The 19,010-nt window shown below is 53.1% G+C and overlaps 1 protein-coding gene across 2 annotated transcripts in view; it reads left to right on the forward strand.

The window, feature by feature from the left end:
* MAGIX (MAGI family member, X-linked) overlaps window positions 1–19,010 on the forward strand; it is a 463,247-nt gene that overhangs the window by 39,752 nt on the left and 404,485 nt on the right. For both annotated transcript variants that reach the window (XM_085629880.1, XM_085629879.1), the window contains exons 4-7: window positions 2,210–2,329; window positions 7,075–7,266; window positions 10,706–10,874; window positions 13,575–13,660. In XM_085629880.1, the coding sequence (XP_085486006.1) occupies window positions 2,210–2,329; window positions 7,075–7,266; window positions 10,706–10,874; window positions 13,575–13,660 (567 nt within the window). The remainder of the gene's footprint in view (window positions 1–2,209; window positions 2,330–7,074; window positions 7,267–10,705; window positions 10,875–13,574; window positions 13,661–19,010) is intronic.

Raw genomic sequence — 19,010 nt, forward strand, 5'->3', positions numbered from 1 at the left:
TCTTTTGACCGCGTGGGTTGCAGCTGCCATGGCTTGTTGGTCTTCAATCCAGACACTGACCCGCCAGCACTCGACATCCTTCATGGGACAGCTCACCTGCAGACTTTGGTCATTGTCGGCGCCTCCTGGTCCCCGTGGCTGCAGAGTCAAGCTTCACCTCGTCTCACCTGAAACACCCGACATTGGCGGGCATTGGTCTACCGTGCCCCTGGTTACTGGCAAGTGACCCAGGCTCTGTCCCCTCTGCTTTCAGGTTCTTCACATCTCTGATCCAGGCTTGGATCCCACCGGACACTTCTCTCCTTCCCGGCAGCAGCACTTCTTCGCATCATGCCATTGAAATCAACGAGCGTTTCCGACACCACTTGACCCCTATGCACCGGCTCTCCTGGGATAGGTAACACGGGTACCTTGGTACTCACAAGGGTGCTGGCCTTAGAAGCTTCTATGTTCCAAAGGGTTTGCTTGAAGTCCTCTCCTAAGTGTCCTTAATCTTTAAAATTCCAACCGCGACTTTCCCATAGAGTTGTACGGAGCTCAAGGCTGTGCTCTCACACTGCACCCGTCCTCCGTGGGTCCCCTGTGTCACTACCTTGGGTGGTTCCTTGGGGTCCCAGTGATTCAACGTGCTCCAGGCACTGTGTCTAGTCAAGTCGTGGTTGTTATACCACTTTCTTTGTAAATGGTTCCGTCTCCCCCTGGAGCCCACTGTGTATTGTGCTATTTACTGTCGTTCTAGTGCTTTAATATTGTGTACCTTGTTCTCTAATCTCATAAAGAGGTTATTAGAGAGTGTTTAGTAATAAATACATATATTTTAAATATATACCTGGTGTGGTTGTCCTTTCATTTAATCATTCAAGAGATTATAGACTGGTAAAACAAGCTTCTTTACATTCCTTCACAGACTTATCCTGAAGGCTGCTCTCCATAGCTACCACTAGGATAGCTTTCAATAAAGGTTGTCTTTGACCTATCACCATAAGGGGTTGTTTGGACTGATACAGGGTGCCCACTATAACTAGTGGACAGCATATACCAGGCCAACTTCTCTCACGTTGTCTCTGTCGTCTGACTCTCTGACTGTGCCCCAAGACTCCTCTACTATGCCCTGTGACCCCTTGAGCTTACCTTCTGACCCTTTTACTGTGCTGTATACTCCCTTACTATGCCTTGTGACCCCTCTACTGTGGCCTCTGACCCCTCACCTGTGCCCTCTGACCACCTCTACTGTGCCCTCTGACCCACTGACTTTTCCTTCAGACCGCTTGACTTTGACATCTGACCCCCTTGACTGTACCCTCTGACCCCTAGACTTTTCCTTCTGACCCCTTGACTGTGCCCACTGATCCCTCTACTGTGCTCCCTGAGCCCTCTACTGTGCCCAACGACCCATTGAGTTTGCCTTCTGGACCCTTTACTGTGTGTTTGACCCCTTGACTGTGCCCTCTGACCCTGCTGCTGTGTCCTCGGACTCCAAACTTTGCCTTCTTACCTGCCATGTGTCTGTCATATGACCCTTGACTGTGTCTTGTGACCCCTCTACTATGCCCAATGACCCCTGGTGTTTGCCTTCTGACCCCTTTAGTGTGCTGTATTAACCCTCGACAGTGAGTTTTGACCCCTCTACTGTGCCCTCTGACCCCTTACCTGTGCCTTCTGACCCCCTCACTTGTGTCCTATGACTCTCACCTGTGCCCTCTATCCCCTCTCTATGCTCTCTGACTCCTCACCTGTGTCGTCTATCCCCTCTACTGTGCCCTCTGACCCCGACTTTGCCTTTTGACCAGCCTTGTCTCTGTTGTATGACCCCCTGACTATTCCTTCTGACCCCCTGAATGTGCCCTATGACCTCTCTACTATGCCCTATGACCCCTTGAGTTTACCTTCTGACCCTTTTACTGTGCAGCATGACCCCTAGGCTATGCCTTGTGAACCCTCTACTGCCGGCTGTGACCCCTCACCTGTGCCCTCCGACCTCCTATACTGTACCCTCTGACACATCACCTGTACCCTCTATCTCCTGTACTGTGCCCTTTGACCCCTCACTTGTGCCCTCTGACCCCTCACTTGTGCCCTCTATGCCCTTTACTGTGCCCTCTGACTCATCATCTGTGCCTTCTGAACCTTTCACTATGTACTCCATCCCGTTTACTGTGCCCTCTAACCCCCTGACTTTGCCCTCTGACATGCCTTGTCTCCATCGCAGGCACCACGAGAGAGCCCCACGAGGGAGAGATTTCGGGCGTGGATTACAAGTTCATCAGCACCCCAGACTTCCTGACCCTGCAGCGAGCCGGGCTCCTGCTCGAGAGCGGCACCCATAAAGGTGAGGGGTGGGACTGGGCACCCAGGGGGGCTAGGAGGGGCAGTGGCCCTGCTCTCACACACTGCCCGTCTCTGAGGGTCGGGGGACGAGGTGGTCTGTCAGGGGTACGAAGCAGTGCTCTTCAGGGAGATGGGAGGTCGGTGCCCATCTGGCAGATTCTGGACACATTCAGGACAAAGGGTCCACATTGAGGGGTACCTCTGAGGAGCTCAGACAATAATGTGATGATGCTAATAGGGTGCCGTTCTTTGGTTTGCGTAATACATCGCAGTAGTGCGCCCTCTCGCGTCCCCCCATGGGCTGCAGGCTGCGGGGTACCCTCAGTGAAGCATTAGCTGGCATGAACCCCCATGCCACAATGGCTCTGTCCTAGTCGCGGCCTGCAGGAGCGTGGCACTGGTGTGAATGTTTTTGCCAGGGAGGGTTTTGGCTTCTACTCTGACCCTACTGGCAGGACTGTAGGTCTTCCATGTTTGCGAACAGTACTGACCGCGCTTCGTGGCGCTGTGCTGCACCGCCACCTCCTCACACCTCGTCCAGCACGCCCAGCATGAGCTGCATTGAGTCCCTGGGGATTTCTGGTGCTCTCAAGCAGTCACCTCTCTCTCTCCCCTGTCTTCTTTCTGTGATGTCCTTTGTCCCAAACATTTTGTCCCCTGTACGGCCCTGTTTCTTTCCCCCTCTCTCGTTTCCTTTCTCTCCCTTCTCTTAACCCTCCATGTGTCCTCCTGTGCTCGCCATACCCTCGGTCTATCCTATCTCCTCTTCCCTTAATCAATCAATCAGTAGATTTATAGAGCGCTTCTGGTCTCCGGGGAGGGTATCCAGGCGCTAGCAGGGTCCAGTTGAAACTTAGGACAATGTGTAAGGAATGTGCGCAGAACCAAAGCAGGAATAAAGTCAAAACACCAAACAACAAAAATCCCAAACCAAATTAAGAACACAGAGTAAAAATGAGTAAACAAAATGACAAAAGTCCAGTATGTGCATCTGGAGTCATGAATCGCGACAGCTTTCAGTAGAAACAGCGGCAAAAAGCACAAAGAGCCAATGATAGTTCTGGGTGTTTGGAAAAAATATCGAGTTTGAAATATCGAAACTCAAAAATATTGGAACAAAAATGTTGTGATGCAAGAATAGTATAGATTAGAAAATCGTTTTTAAGAATATCATTGTTTTTAATATAGTTTTCAGTAATACAGTTCTAAAAATATAGTTTTTAAAATTATTTTAATGATTTTTACTGATGGGTTGGTCTGCTACCCTGAGCTATTGCCAGTGGTTAGACTAAGTGGGATGGTTCTGCCCAGATGTGGGTCCCCTGCGCAGTGTCACTGGAACCAGGCTGTACCTGGCTGATGATCTCATAACTAGGGCGAAACTGTTCCAGTCCAGGGAGGGCCTGCCTTGGCAGGTTGGGCTGGACTGTTCCCATGAGGCACAGGGTCAAGACTGATTTGCATATGGCTGGGTTCAAACTGAGGTGGCATGCTGAGAAAAAGAACAACTGGTTGGACTGCTACCCAACCTATTGCCAGTGGTTAGACGTATTGCCAACAGCCTCCCATCACCTTTTGTGTGTTTCTTGTACCTCCCTAAGTGGCATGGGTATGCCCGTACGTGGGTTCTGTGCTCACCGTGTCACTGGAACCAAGCTGTACTCGGCTGATAAGCCCATAAATAGGGTGAAACCGGTCCTGGGTTGCATGTGTTCGCTTCAGGGAGGACCTGGCCTGGCAGTTCTGGCTGGACTGTTCCCATGAGGAGCAGGGTCAAGACTGATTTGCATATGGCTGGGTCCAAACTGAGGTGACATGGTGTGCCTAATAACAATGGATTGGAATGCGGCCCAAATAATTACCAGTGGCCGAGATTAATTCAAGCATTTCATCCATCACTTTTTTATACATTAGTGTGTTGCCCTAAGTGAGACAGGTATGCCCTAACGTGGGTTCGTTGCACACTGTGTCACTGAAACCAAGCAATACCAGGCTGATAAGCCCATAAACAGGGTGAAACCGGTCCTGGGTTGCTTGCGTTCGCTTCAGGGGGGACCTGGCCTGGAAGTTCGATCCATGATGTTTTTTTTAAAATTTAGTGCCTTTTAAATAATATGCTCCCTGCCTTGTTGGCTACAAGGTTTGCATAGGGGCAGTGACCAATATTTAAAAGGGAGGTCTTTACCTGTCAACAAGGGTTTTACTGCCGGTTTTAAACTGTGGCAGTCAGGTTAGAAGGGCTAGGCCTGAAGACAAGTTCGTTCTGCCACTAGAGCGGATGGCACAATAGGTGCTGCAGCCACCAAGTGGCATTTGGCTTCCAGGCTCTGGGCGAACTTTCTGCCCATATATATATATACTAGGGACGACCCAGCAAGTTAAATTTGCCATTCAGGATAAGCCAATGTAATCATGTTTAAAGGGGGAACACTTCCACTCTACTCTGGGTTAGCAGGGGTAAAGTGCACACAGTTCTAACACCAGCTTACATATTGGGTCCAGCAAAAGGGGAAATATCCGGAGTGACAAAGTCGAAATGGCCGCCAAGAACCAGGGTAGAATAGTCAGTCCCTTGAGGCATCTCCTCCACGTAAGACGTGGCCACACCAGGATCAGTCTTGGGGTGCTCTCCTCTCAGAGCAGGTAACCCCTGACCCTCTGTCCTCCCGCTATTGATGGCCTCCGCCTCCTACCCCTTAAGTTTCATCTGGGCCTCTGTACCCTCCATTTAGGGACAGTACCCCCAGAGATATGTGTTTTCTGGGCATCTCGGGGGACTGCCCCTCCCAGCTCTCTCCTCACTAGTGGGAGCTCATTGCCAAGAAAGCAGCTAATGGGCAATTGAGGACTGACAATACCCTTACTCTGGGCAACTGTTCCCTCCCATCCCAAGAATACCATGGCCTTAGAGGGGACGCACTCCTGCCCAGGGGCGGCAGGATCCTGCACACCTCTGCTGGCAGATTCTGTTCTGGGGAAACCAGCCTTTGCCATCACCATGGTCCAGCGGCACCGGTATCCCGCAGAGCAGTGACAGGGACCCCATTCCCTGTGACCTCCTGGGAGTGGTGTCAGCCACCCTCGGGGATCACCAGCTTACCCTCTGGACCCACCTCTGGACTAGGGGATACTAGGGCACGCTCTAGCCTCTCCCAGAAATCACCTACCCTAGGGCTACACTAGTCACCCCAGCACAGTGCCCAGCTGTGGGTAGTTCTGGTTGAACCGGTACCAGCCATACCAATGGTTCATCACGTGTGGCGCTGGTCTCACTCCAGCTCCCAGCTGGAGGGCATTTATAAGTGTTTTCGGCCCTCTTTGGCTGTTTAAACTTTAGAAGTGCAGTTTGTGAATAGGAGTGGGCTAACTCTTCTGTGGGTGGGAGCATGCCCCTCCCTGAACCCCTCCCTAGCCCTCCCTAAACCCCTCCTTACTCCTCCCTTAACCCCTCCCAGTTTGCAGATGGTAATCCCCCTTTTCCATCCACCCCTCTCTGGCCGTCCTACCTATACTTACACGTGCAGAGACTCCGCGGCTGGGGCAGCCAGCTCAGTACAGACACAGACATGTAGGTCTGTGAGTAGCATTGTGAAGTAAGCGAGTGGCCTGTAGTTGTTCTACTCTGCGTACTACAAAATGCAGTTTGTACATAGGACCCATTGCTGTTTATCAAATCACAGACCCTTCATTCGACCCTTCATCTGCTACTGATGTGCTGTGAGATGTACATTCACGAACATTTCTACGGCTTTCCTTGGCACAGGATTTGGGACGGGGTTTGGCAGGAGCTCGAGAGATTCAGGCGAGGTGGCGGCTGGGTTGGGATTTAGGGAAGGGGTTTGGGTAGAGCGTTCGGCCTCTGGTGAGGCATTGGTTGAGGTAGGGCCTGGGCCCGGGGTTTGAGATGTGCCGGTGAAGCTGTATCTGAGTTGGGGGTTGAGGAAGGGTCTGGGTAGAGCCGACCTACCGTCTGGGTAGAGGTGGTTGAGGCAGAACTTGAGACGGATCAATGGGTGGAGGTGGTTGAGGCAGGCCAGAGGGTGGATGTGGTAGAGGCAGGATTTGAGGCGGATCAATGGGTGGAGGTGGTTGAGGCAGGCCAGAGGGTGGACGTGGTAGAGGCAGGATTTGAGGCAGATCAATGGGTGGATGTGGTTGAGGCAGGCCAGAGGGTGGAGGTGGTTGAGGCAGGCCAGAGGGTGGATGTGGTAGAGGCAGGATTTGAGGCAGATCAGAGGGAGGAGGTGGTTGAGGCAGCATTTGAGGCAGATCAGAGGGTGGAGGTGGTTGAGGCAGGATTTGAGGCAGATCAATGGGTGGATGTGGTTGAGGCAGGCCAGAGGGTGGAGGTGGTTGAGGCAGGCCAGAGGGTGGATGTGGTAGAGGCAGGATTTGAGGCAGATCAGAGGGTGGAGGTGGTTGAGGCAGGCCAGAGGGTGGATGTGGTAGAGGCAGGATTGGAGGCAGATCAGAGGGTGGAGGTGGTTGAGGCAGGATTTGAGGCAGATCAGAGGGTGGAGGTGGTTGAGGCAGGATTTGAGGCAGATCAGAGGGTGGAGGTGGTTGAGGCAGGCCAGAGGGTGGACGTGGTAGAGGTAGGATTTGAGGCAGATCAATGGGTGGAGGTGGTTGAGGCAGGCCAGAGGGTGGACGTGGTAGAGGCAGGATTTGAGGCAGATCAGAGGGTGGAGGTGGGCGGCTTGGAGTGGTTGCTGCCCTTCTGTACCTCTGCCTCCTTGCTTCCAGGACACTACTATGGGACTCGCCGCCCTGCACCCGTGACTGAAGACTGCGCCATGACCTACAGAGAGCTAAGACGTCGCCTCTGGGGTCCCGACCCCCGCTATTTATCCATTAGTGCTCAAGAAGGTGTTGGCGACTTGAGTGATGAAGGCGAGCAAGAGGAAGAGGAGGACGAACGGCCTGGGGTGATGATGGGTAAGCAGGCTCCTTGGATTCAAGGAAACAAGCATTGGCAATGCAGTAGGTCTCACAATAGTGAGATTTGGAGCTGTTGGCGTTGTGAATGACAGCGCCTTTTATTTATGTGTTTTAAAAACCTGCAATAATAAAAGGCATCGTCATTTACAAACCAGTAGGTCAATGTTTCTACAATGCGAGACCTATTGCATTGCAAATGCTTGTTTTTTACAAGCACCCCATGCGGAGCTTTCACGTTAATAGTGGCCACGCCCCTTTCTTTAGACGAGCCGTGACAAACAAATGCTTTTTTTTGTAAAAATGACCCATGAAAGAGCGCGTGGCGCGCTGAATGCGCAGAATGTTGCAGGAAAGCACGTCGTGCCTGCAGGAGGAGAAACACATTAAAGAAAATAGCGCTTACAGACTAAGACATACCGTGTAACAACAGAAGTAAAAGGGCCAGCCCTCATGGGAGGTTACAAATGAAGTCAAGGCTGTACTAAGGAGGGACCAACAGGCCTATTAACAAATCAGCATTTATGAAGGAGAGGGGATGCGGTTACTATACCTGCAGAGGGGAGGGGGCACAGTCACTATACAGCACCCGCGGAGGGGAGGGGGCGCAGTCACTGTACAGCACCTTCAGAGGGGAGGGGGTGCTGTCACTATGAAGCACCCGCGGAGGGGAGGGGGTGCTGTCACTATACAGCACTCGTGGAGGCGAGGGAGTCCTGTCACTATAGGGCTCCCATGGAGGGGAGGGGGCACAGCCACTATAATACAGCACTCGCGGAGGGGAGGGGAGGGGGCGCAGTCACTATAATACAGCACCCGTGGAGGGGAGGGAGTGCTGTCACTGTGCAGCACCCGTGGAGGGGAGGGGGCACAGTCACTGTACTGCACCTGCAGAGGGTAGGGGAGAGGGTGCTGTCACTATACAGCACCGGTGGAGGGGAGGAGGTGCTGTCACTATACAGCACTGGCGGAGGGGAGGGGGTGCTGTCACTATACAGCACCCGTGGAGAGAGGTGGTGCTGTCACTATACAGCACCCGTGGAGGTAAGGGTGTGCTGTCACTGTACAGCATCCGCTGAGGGGTGGGGGTGCTGTCACTGTACAGCTCCCATGGAGGGGAGGTGGTGATGTCACTATACAGCACCTGCGGAGGGGAGGGGGCACAGTCACTGGACAGCATCCGTGGAGGGGAGGGGGTGCTGTCACTACACAACACCCGCAGAGGGGAGGTGATGCTGTCAGTATACAGCACCCGCAGAGGGGAGGGGGTGCTGTCACCTTACAGCACCCGCGGAGGGGGCACAGTCACTGTACAGCATCCGCAGAGGGGAGGGGATGCTGTCACCTTACAGCACCTGCGGAGGGGGCACAGTCACTATGCAGCACCCGCGGAGGGGGTGCTGTCACCTTACAGAACCCGCGGACCGGAGGGGGTGCTGTCATTGTACAGCACCCGCGGAGGGGAGGGGGCACAGTCACTGGACAGCATCCGTGGAGGGGAGGGGGTGCTGTCACGATACAGCACCCGCGGAGGGGAGGGGGTGCTGTCACTATACAGCACCCGTAGAGGGGAGGGGGTGGTGTCACCATACAGCACCCTCAGAGGGAAGGTGGTGCTGTCACTATACAGCCCCCGCAGATGGAGGGGACGCAGATGTAATTCCCTCCGCAAACTGTTTACCACAGTCTCTCGTTCACAGCAAAGACCCTGATATGCCAGTGGTTAGCTCAAAGTTTTCAAAGGTTCGTCTTGTGACGTTTAAGGACTGGCCTGCTCTTGTTTAGGCCGTGTGGATTGCTTCCCTCCCATGGAACACCAAGGCTGGACTGTGTTTAGGGACTTTATAACGCGCTTCTCATCACCTACCTGGCATCAGCGTGCTTGCGCAAAGCAGTAAAGGTACAGATGGTAAGGGTGGGAGTGTACATAGGAACTCCGGGTTCCCGGGACCAGTCTTGGGCATCTGACCAGCAGGTTGTGTGCCTGCGGCTGAGAAACTAAATACATCACCTCTAAGTGCACTGACAAGCACTCATAGAATGAGCCTTACAATTTCTCTTCACATTTTATAGGAAGCATAGCAGAGAAAAAGGACAGGAACCATGCAAAAAAACAGATTTTCTACAAGGCCCAGCTCTGAGAGATCCTACCAGCCAATGCCCAGCTCTGGGAGAACCTACCAGCCAATACCCAGCTCTAACAGACCCTACCAGCTAATGCCCAGCTCTGAGAGATCCTACCAGCCAATGTCCAGCTCTAACAGACCCTACCAGCTAATGCCCAGCTGTAACAGACCCTACCAGCCAATGCCCAGCTCTGAGAGACCTTACCACTCAATGCCCAGCTCTGACATACCCTACCAGCCAATGCCCAGCTCTGACAGATCCTACCAGCTAATGCCCAGTTCTGACAGACCCTACCACCCAATGCCCAGCTCTGAGAGATCCTACCAGCCAATGCCCAAATTCTAGAGATTCTATCTGCAAAGGGCCAGCTCTGACAGACCCTATCAGCCAATTCCCAGCTCTGACAGACCCTACCAGCCAATGTCCAGCTCTGACAGATCCTACTAGCCAACGCCCAGCTCTGACAGATCCTACCAGCCAATACCCAGCTCAGAAAGATTCTACCGACCAATGCACAGCTCTGAGAAATCCTTCCAGCCAGTGTCCAGCTCTGACAGACCCTAGCAACCAATGCCAAGCTCTGAGAGATCCTACTGGCCAATGCCCAGCACTGACAGACCCTACCATCCAATGCCCAGGACAAGAGATCCTACCAGCCAATGCCCATCTCTAACAGACCCTACCAGCCAATGCCCAGCACTGAGAGATCCTACCAGCCAATCCCAAGCTCTGAGAGATCCTACCAGCCAATGCCAAGCTCTGAGAGATCCTACCAGTCAACGCGCAGCTGTGACAGATTCTACCAGCCAATGCCCAGTACAAGAGATCCTACCAATCAATGCCCAGATCTTAAAAATCCTACCAGCCAATGCGCACTCCAGAGAGAATCTATCCAATCTAGAGAAGGCCTCCAACCAACAGCTAGCTCAGAAAGACCAATCATCCCTGCACAGCCTTGAAGGACCCTACCAGCACCTGTTGAGCTCCGGAAAACCTCTGACATTTGACCTCAAGCTCTAACAGAGTCTCTCAACCAATGGCCAGTTTGGAAAACCCGACCAAGCAACTGCCACCACTGAAGGGCTTTGCCAGCCAATAAAGAGCTCTGACAGAATCTGCCAACAACTGGCATGCTTTGACAGAACATACCAGCCAATGCTCAGTGGTGAGAGCTGCAGTCAACCAAGAGCAGTGTTAGAGAGATTGTTACTGGCTAGATACCCGCCAGCCTGGAAGACACATGATGGTTACACCAGGTAATGGTTACCGATGCAAGATGTTGTTTATACCTGAGTATCTTTCTTTTGGGCAGGACTTCGCACCGCGACTTCCGGGGGCTGTCCCAGTCTGAGGCTGCAGAATGGCGGCCTGGGCCTACGGAGGGAGGTACCTGGCTGTGTGGACCCTTCGAGTGCAAATAAGGCTTCCAGTGCCCTGTCCTCAAACTGGAAGAAGGAGGCTGTGGAGAACCTGGGTCTGAAGTGAGTGCTCATCCTTTACCGTGGCCCCTCCAGAGGTCCCTCGGTTAACCCTCAGTGCTACCCCAGGGAGTGTACAGGATGAGGATGTACTGCGTGTGCCCCTCACCACCACTCTATACTGTGTGTGCCCCCTCTCCCCCTCTATACTGTGTGTGCCCCTCTCCCCCTCTATACTGTGTGTGCCCCTCTCCCCCTTTATACTATGTGCCCCCTCCCCCTCTATACTGAGTGCCCCTCTCCCCTCTCCCCTCTCTACTGTGTGTGCCCCTTCTCCCCTATACTGTGTGTGACCCCTCAGTCCCTTTATACAGTGTGTGCCCCCTCACCATCACTCTATACCGGGGAACAACCTTTACAACGCAACTTTTACAACGCACTACCTTTACAACGCATTTTTTACAACGCATAATCCATTACAACGCATGACATTACAACGCATGACACTACAACGCATTTTTAAAAACTACCTTTACAACGCATTCCATTACAACGCATACTACCATTACAACGCATACCATTACAACGCATAATATTACACTACACTATCCAACACTTACCCTACTGTTGCACCCCCTGGAGTTAGAATAGTAATTTTTACCCCTATACTATCCAACACTTACCCTACTGTTGCACCCCCTGGAGTTAGAATAGTAATTTTTACCCCTATTCTATCCAACACTTACCCTACTGTTGCACCCCCTGGAGTTAGAATAGTAATTTTTACCCCTATACTATCCAACACTTACCCTACTGTTGCAACCCCTGGAGTTAGAATAGTAATTTTTACCCCTATACTATCCAACACTTACCCTACTGTTGCACCCCCTGGAGTTAGAAAAGTAACTTTTACCCCTATACTATCTAATACTTACCTTAAATTCAATTTAATATTATGCGTTGTAATGGTATGCGTTGTAAAGGTAGTATGCGTTGTAATGGAAATGCGTTGTAAAGGTAGTTTTTAAAAATGCGTTGTAGTGTCATGCGTTGTAATGTCAGGCGTTGTAATGGATTATGCGTTGTAAAAAATGCGTTGTAAGTGCATGCGTTGTAAAAGTGTGCGTTGTAATGTCATACATCCCTCTATACCGTGTGTGCCCCTCTACCCCGTCTATATTGTGAGTGCCTCCTCCCCATCTATACTGTGTGTGCCCCTCTCCCTGTATACTGTGTGTGCCCCTTCCCCCTCTATACTGTGTGTGCCCCTCTCTCGACCTCTACACTGTGTGTAGCCCTTTCCCCCTTTTTACTGTGTGTCCTCTCTCCACCTCTATACTGTGTGTCCCCTCTCCCCCTCTCTACTGTGAGTGCCCCTCTCCCCCTCTATACTGTGTGCCCCTCCCCCTCTCCTGTGTGTCCCTTCTCCCCCTCTCTACTGGTTGTGCCCCCTCCCCCTCTATACTGTGTGTGCCCCCTCTCCCCCTCTATACTGTGTGCCCCTCCCCCTCTCCTGTGTGTCCCTTCTCCCCCTCTTTACTGTGTGTGCCCCTCTCCCCCTCTATACTGTGTGCCCCTCCCCCTCTCCTGTGTGTCCCTTCTCCCCCTCTCTACTGTGTGTGCCCCCTCCCCCTCTATACTGTGTGTGCTCCCTCTCCCCTTCTATACTGTGTGTGCCCCCTTTCCCCCTCTATACTATGTTTACCCCCTTTATACTGTGTGTGCCCCCTCCCCCTCTCTACTGTGTGTGCCCCATCTCCCCCTCTATACTGTGTGTGCCCCCTCTCCCCCTCTATACAGTGTGTGCCCCTCTCCCCCTCTATACAGTGTGTGCCCCTCTCCCCTCTCTACTGTGTGTGCCCCCTCTTCCCCTCTAATCTGTGTGTGCCCCCTCACCACCACTCTATACTGTGTGTGCCCCCCTCTGCCCCCTCTACTGTGTGTGCCCCCTCCCCCTCTCTATTGTGTGTGCCCCTCCCCCTCTCTACTGTGTGTGCCCCCTCCCCTCTTTAATGTGTGTCCCCTCTCACCTCTATCCTGTGTGTCCTCTCTTCCCCTCTATACTGTGTGTGCCCCTCCCTCTATACTGTGTGTGTCCCCTCTTTCCCACTTTACTCTCACCCTCTCTCTCTCCCTCTCCATCACTCTCTCTCTCTCACACTCACTGTTTCTCTCCCTCTCTCTGTTCCTCTCTTTCTCCCTCCCTTTTCACCCCTCCCTCTACCACTCCCTTTCTCTTTTTCTCTCCTTTCCTCTCTCACTCCCTCTTTCTTCCTCCCTCTTTCTCTCTCTCTGTCTTGCTCACCCTCTTTCACCCTCTTTCTCACACACACTTTTTGTTCCTCTTTCTCTCTCTCCCTCTCTCTCTCTCTGTCTCACTCCTTCTCTCTCTCGCTCTCTCACTCTATCTTCCCCTCTCTCGCTCTCTCACTGTCTCTTCCCCTCTCCCTTTGTTTCTCTCTCTCACACACACTCTCTCTCTTCCTCTCTCTGTCACTCTCTCTCTCACCCTCTCTTTCTTTCCCTTTCTTTCTCTTTCACAAACGCACTTTATCTTCCTCTTTGTTTGTCTCTCTCACGCTTGCCCCCTCCCTCTCCCTCTCAATGTGTCACGGCCTCTACCACCCCCCTTCTCTCTTTGTCTCTCTCTCTTCCTTTCTCTCTCTCTCCCTCCTCTCCACTCCATCTCTCTTTCTTCCCTCTCTCTCTGTCACTCTCTCTCTCTCCCTCTCTCTCCCTGTCTCTCACTCTCTCTCTCTCCAGTTTCAGCGCTCATGCCACTCCTTTGCTGCAGGTGGTGAGGACCCCCCAAGGGCTGCCTGGTACAGACCGTGGGACGACCACGTGTGGTAAGACACGACTGTACTCAACGGGGTATCGTGGGTCACGATGAATGTTACATTTTGGAATAGGTCATCCAAGAGTAGTGACGTAAATGACGTAAGATCTGTAAACTGGGCTCATGGATTTGAGAGGGGGTTTGGGGAGGCACTAAGGGTACAAAGCGGTGCGACCCCCAGCGGCGGCTCCTCCACTGGGGCGTGGGGGCGTCACCCCACTGCTTTCTTGCACTGCGAGAAAGCAGAAGTGCCTTGTTGGGGGCGGGCCGCGGGCGGGTGGGCGGTCCTGCTCGATGGCAGGGGCAGTGGTTGCCCTCTGTAGTGGGCCCTAAGTATTTGGTCGGGCCCCCTGGGGCCGTCCAAAGCAGTCATGCGCACTCTCCCTTTTTCGCTACGTAAGCTGCATCGAGAAAATGGCCTTTCTACAGGCGCCGTCCGCACCTATGACAATGCTGCCAAGGAGGGCACGGGTTTCCTTCTCAGCACTCTTTAGGTTGATTCCAGACTGTTCCAGGTCAGATGTGTGCTGTGAAGTCTGATTGTGGTGAGTGAGGAGGTTTTAGCAGTCTAGTTGGGGTAGATGGCAAGTGCAGAAGTCCTGTGTACCGAAGACCATGGTGGTTCTCACCTTCATTACCACCCTTGCGGCTGCTTCCAAATGCTGGAGTTTAAAGACGCGTGAAGCCCGCTCCGGAGTTTAAATACCACTTTTGCAGGAAATTGCACTCTGTCCTGCATATTTTATGTGCGCAATATCCTCCACGTAATAACTGGAGCACATTTTGTTGATGCGCATTTGTATTGTTTTTTTACTAAATCCATCTGGTTTGCCGATGCTTCCAATGTATTGCATCTTGTTTTTTGCTCTTACTCTAGAGTACTCTCCGTATTGCCTTTCCTATTAGCAGTTTGTTGGTGCGTAGATATTTTGTGTTAGCCCCTCTTGGGGGACATATTTGTAAGAGATACAAAATGGAGACAGGCGGGCGGCGATCCGCCTGCCCGCACATTCTTTACTGGTGGAGCATTGAACATGGCTCATGCATGCATCGGCCTTGGTGAATGAATGCATCGATCTTGCGCGGGTCAGTCGGCTGTGTAACATACAACCTGTCTGTAAAGTGCTGTGAGGTCGCAGCACCGGCGCTGCATGATGTGGAACGCACCGCGACACCCGAGGATTTCAAGGGGCTCTGCAGCGTGGAACCTGCCTGTAAAGCGCATTGAGGTCTGCGGAAAGTACCGTGACGGTCGGGCTCAGAAGAGGGCGTTTAGCTTTGAATGCGACTGTAAAGCGCCACGACATCTGAGGATAGAAGAGCTGTCTGTATGGTACAGAGCTGTCCATGTAGTGCTGTGAAGTCTGAGGATAGTAGTGGCTGTATAATGAGAACCGCTGGATAAAGCGCCGTGGTGACAAAATGAGCATTCGACATTGCACGCGCCCGTAAAGCACACTGCGATCTGGGGATAGAAGGAGCTCCAGCGCCTGTCAATAAAGTGCTGTGAGGTCTGAGGACATACGGTGCTGTTTTATCACTGAATGTCTCTGTACAGAGTGGAGCTGTCTAAAGCAGAACCTGTCCATAAAGTGCTGTGAACACTAGGGTTAAAAGGGGGTACTAGGGGTAATGGAGAACGTGTCTGCAAGCGCTGTGAGGACGAGCGGCGCTGTATAATGTGAAACGTGTGAAGGATGGGGCAGAGGGCTGAGGTAAGAATACACAACCATCCTACTGCCACCCCAAATCCATCTCCAGAAACATTAATTATAATATTGTAAAGCATCCGAGACCTTAGCTCCACCCACTGCCTCTGTAAGGATGAGAGAAGTAGTTTTAAGCTCCTAGACAATGCCTCGCAGTAAAGAGCGCTACACAAGTAAACTTACCCAATTGGTTTGCCTCTGCTATCCTTGGAATAACATCTGTTCCTATCAAGTTACACTTAGTCACCTGGGAGCTCAGTTGCCCAGGACAGGTGCCCCAAGACCCTCCTGGCACTATCAGGAGGCTGCGGTGGCCCCTTGAGCACGGATTAGCTCACAATGGTGAATCACACCTGAATATAGGTGCTCAGGCCCCCTGTTGAATCTGCATACACCTCCGCCCCGTTGGTAAAAGGGCTGGTCTAGAAGCCCATCTGCCTCCACAAAGGCTGCTTAGGCCCCCCACTGTGCTGGTGGCGGCATCTGAACTGCACAGACACAACCAAAATCGCCCCCCCCCCCCTGTCCAAAAAAGTGGCCCACATCTGGAACTCGGAAACCGGCCCATTGCCCCAGTGCCTGCCTTACCAATCCAACCCTGGGTGTCAGAGATCAAGCATTCTTTGGGCTGGGGTCAACGAAACCATCGCCGACTTCATCAGCCCGCAAGCCCTAGCCTCACTAGAATACATCCTCCTAGGGGACCTAAACTTCCACCTAGAGAAAAACAACGACAACAACACCACCACCCTGCTCGCCAACCTCGCCAACCTCAGACTCAAACAACTGGTGAGCTCCCCCACCCACCTCGCTGGCCACACGCTCGACCCCATCTTCTCCACCAGCAACCACGTCTCCTTCAGCCACTCCACCAGACTACACTGGACCGACCACAGATGCATCCACTTCACCTTAAAAAAGAACACATCCCACCACCGCACGCAACAAATACTCCGCAGAAGCTGGAGCAAAATCACCACAGACCAGCTCCTCTCATCGCTGAGCCAGAACCCGCCAGCCTACACCGCTGACACCAACGTCGCATCCCACAACCGGGCACAATGGATCACCAACTGCACAGACGACCTCGCCCCACTGAAGAACCCCCCCAGGCAAGACCAGCAACGGGAAAACCCCTTGGTTCACAGACGCCCTCAAAGAATCAAAGAGATCCTGCCGAACCCTCGAAAAATCCTGCCGCCACGAACGGACAACAGAAAACATGACAGCCCTCAAGAACGCTACTCGCAAACACCACCAGCTGATCCACACCACCAAAAGGTCATCGTTCAAAGAGCGGCTAGACAGCAACACCCACAACAGCAAGGAACTCTTCAACATCGTCAAAGAGCTCTCCAACCCCAACGCCAGCAACAACAACATCACACCGTCACAAGACCTCTGCAACTCCATCGCCACGTACTTCCACCACAAGATCGCAGACATACACGACAGCTTCGGACCCCAAGCTCCACCTCCAATCACCGACCCAACGACCCCCACCACCACCCTCAACGCCTGGCCCCCATCAGCACTGAAGACACCACCCTCGTCATGAACACCATCCACTCCGGCTCCCCCTCGGACCCCTGCCCCCATCATATCTTCAACAAAGCCGACACCATCGTCGCACCCCACCTCCGGAACATCATAAACAACTCCTTCACGTCAGCCACCTTCCCTGAGAGCTGGAAGCACGCAGAAATCAACACCCTTCTGAAGAAACCCCCAGCGGACCCCAAAGACCTAAAAAACTTCCGCCCTATCTCTCTTCTCCCCTTCCCGGCTAAAGTCATTGAGAAGATCGTCAATAAACAGCTGACTGCATTCCTCGAGGCAAACAACTCGCTCGACCCATCCCAGTCCGGATTCCGGGCCAACCACAGCACCGAGACCGCCCTCATCGCAGCCACCGACGACATCAGGACCCTAATGGACAACGGAGAAACAACCGCTCTCATCCTCCTGGACCTCTCGGCAGCCATCGATACTGTATGCCATCGCACCCTAATAACCCGCCTTCTCAACACTGGGATCCAAGGAAAGGCCCTGGACTGGATCACCTCATTCCTCTCCGACAGAACCCAGAGAGTCCGCCTCCCTCCCTTCCGCTCGGCGGCCACCGAGATCATCTGCGGCATACCCCAGGGCTCCTCGCTCAGCCCCACCCTCTTCAATATCTACATGAGCCCCCTCGCCGCCATCGCACGCAAACACAACATCAACATCATCACCTACGCCAACGACACCCAGCTGATACTCTCTCTCACCAAAGACCCAACCACCGCCAAAACCAACCTCCAGGAAGGAATGAAAGACGTCGCAGAATGGATGAAGCTCGGCCGCCTGAAGCTGAACTCAGACAAGACGGAGGTCCTCATCCTCTGACAATCCCCATCCGCCTGGGACGACTCCTGGTGGCCCTCAGCGCTGGGCGTCGCACCGACACCCTCGGACCACGCACGCAACCTGGGATTCATCCTGGACTCCTCCCTCACGATGACCAAGCAAGTCAACGCCGTCTCGTCCTCCTGCTTCAACACCTTGCGCATGCTCCGAAAAATCTTCAAGTGGATCCCCACCGAAACCAGAAGGACAGTCACCCAGGCCCTCGTCACCAGCCGACTGGACTACGGAAACGCCCTTTACGCAGGAACCACTGCCAAACTTCAGAAATGACTACAACGCATACAGAACACCTCCGCACGACTCATCCTCGACATCCCTCGCCACAGCCACATATCCGCTCACCTGAGAAACCTGCACTGGCTCCCCGTCAGCAAGAGGATCACGTTCAGGCTCCTCACCCACGCACACAAAGCGCTCCACGACATGGGCCCCGAATACCTCAACAGCCGCATCTCATTCTACACCCCCACCCGCCAACTCCGCTCCGCCAGCCTTGCCCTCGCCACCATTCCACGGATTCACAGAACCACCGCCGGAGGAAGATCGTTCTCCTACCTGGCAGCCAAGACATGGAACTCCCTCCCCGCACACCTACGAATGACCCATGACCATCTTGCCTTCAGGAGACACCTCAAGACCTGGCTGTTTGAGCAGTAGCAGCCCCCCCCCCCCTCCCTTCAGCGCCTTAAGACCCTCACGGGTGAGTAGCACGCTCTATAAATGGTCTGATTGATTGATTGATTGGTTGGATGTTCCATGACATAGGCCCAGCTCTGGGGTGTGTTCCATGTCTAAGGGTATCCTGTGTGTCTCGTGTCACTGGGATTTTTGGGGCTCAGGTTTCTCTTGCTCTTTCTCTTGAGGACCAGACAGAGCCCCTACTTTTAAGAATGGACTGGAGGTGCAGATTCGGTATGGTGGGGCTTCCCCTGGACTTTCACCCTTGGCACCGGAGGATAGTTGCCCAAATGCCACGCCACGCTGGTGGCTCCATTCACACATATAATGGTACATCATGTTCGTCGCTCCTCACTCAATCTTCCTGTTAGACGGACCGGGAGGGTCGGCCGAGGACAAGGGGAGAGGTTTCCGGGGAGAGCCGTCTCCAGCGATCGTACAGACGAATAACTTCCCCCCCACAGAGGTACACCACACAATGATAAGGTTTAACGTTCTTTATAAGCAATCTTTAGGTACGATAGAATGGTACAAGGAGGTCAGGACTCAGGGGTCCCCTCGATT

The sequence above is a fragment of the Triturus cristatus genome, chromosome 10, assembly GCF_964204655.1.
Source record: "Triturus cristatus chromosome 10, aTriCri1.1, whole genome shotgun sequence".
In the NCBI taxonomy this organism is placed as follows: Eukaryota; Metazoa; Chordata; class Amphibia; order Caudata; family Salamandridae; genus Triturus; species Triturus cristatus.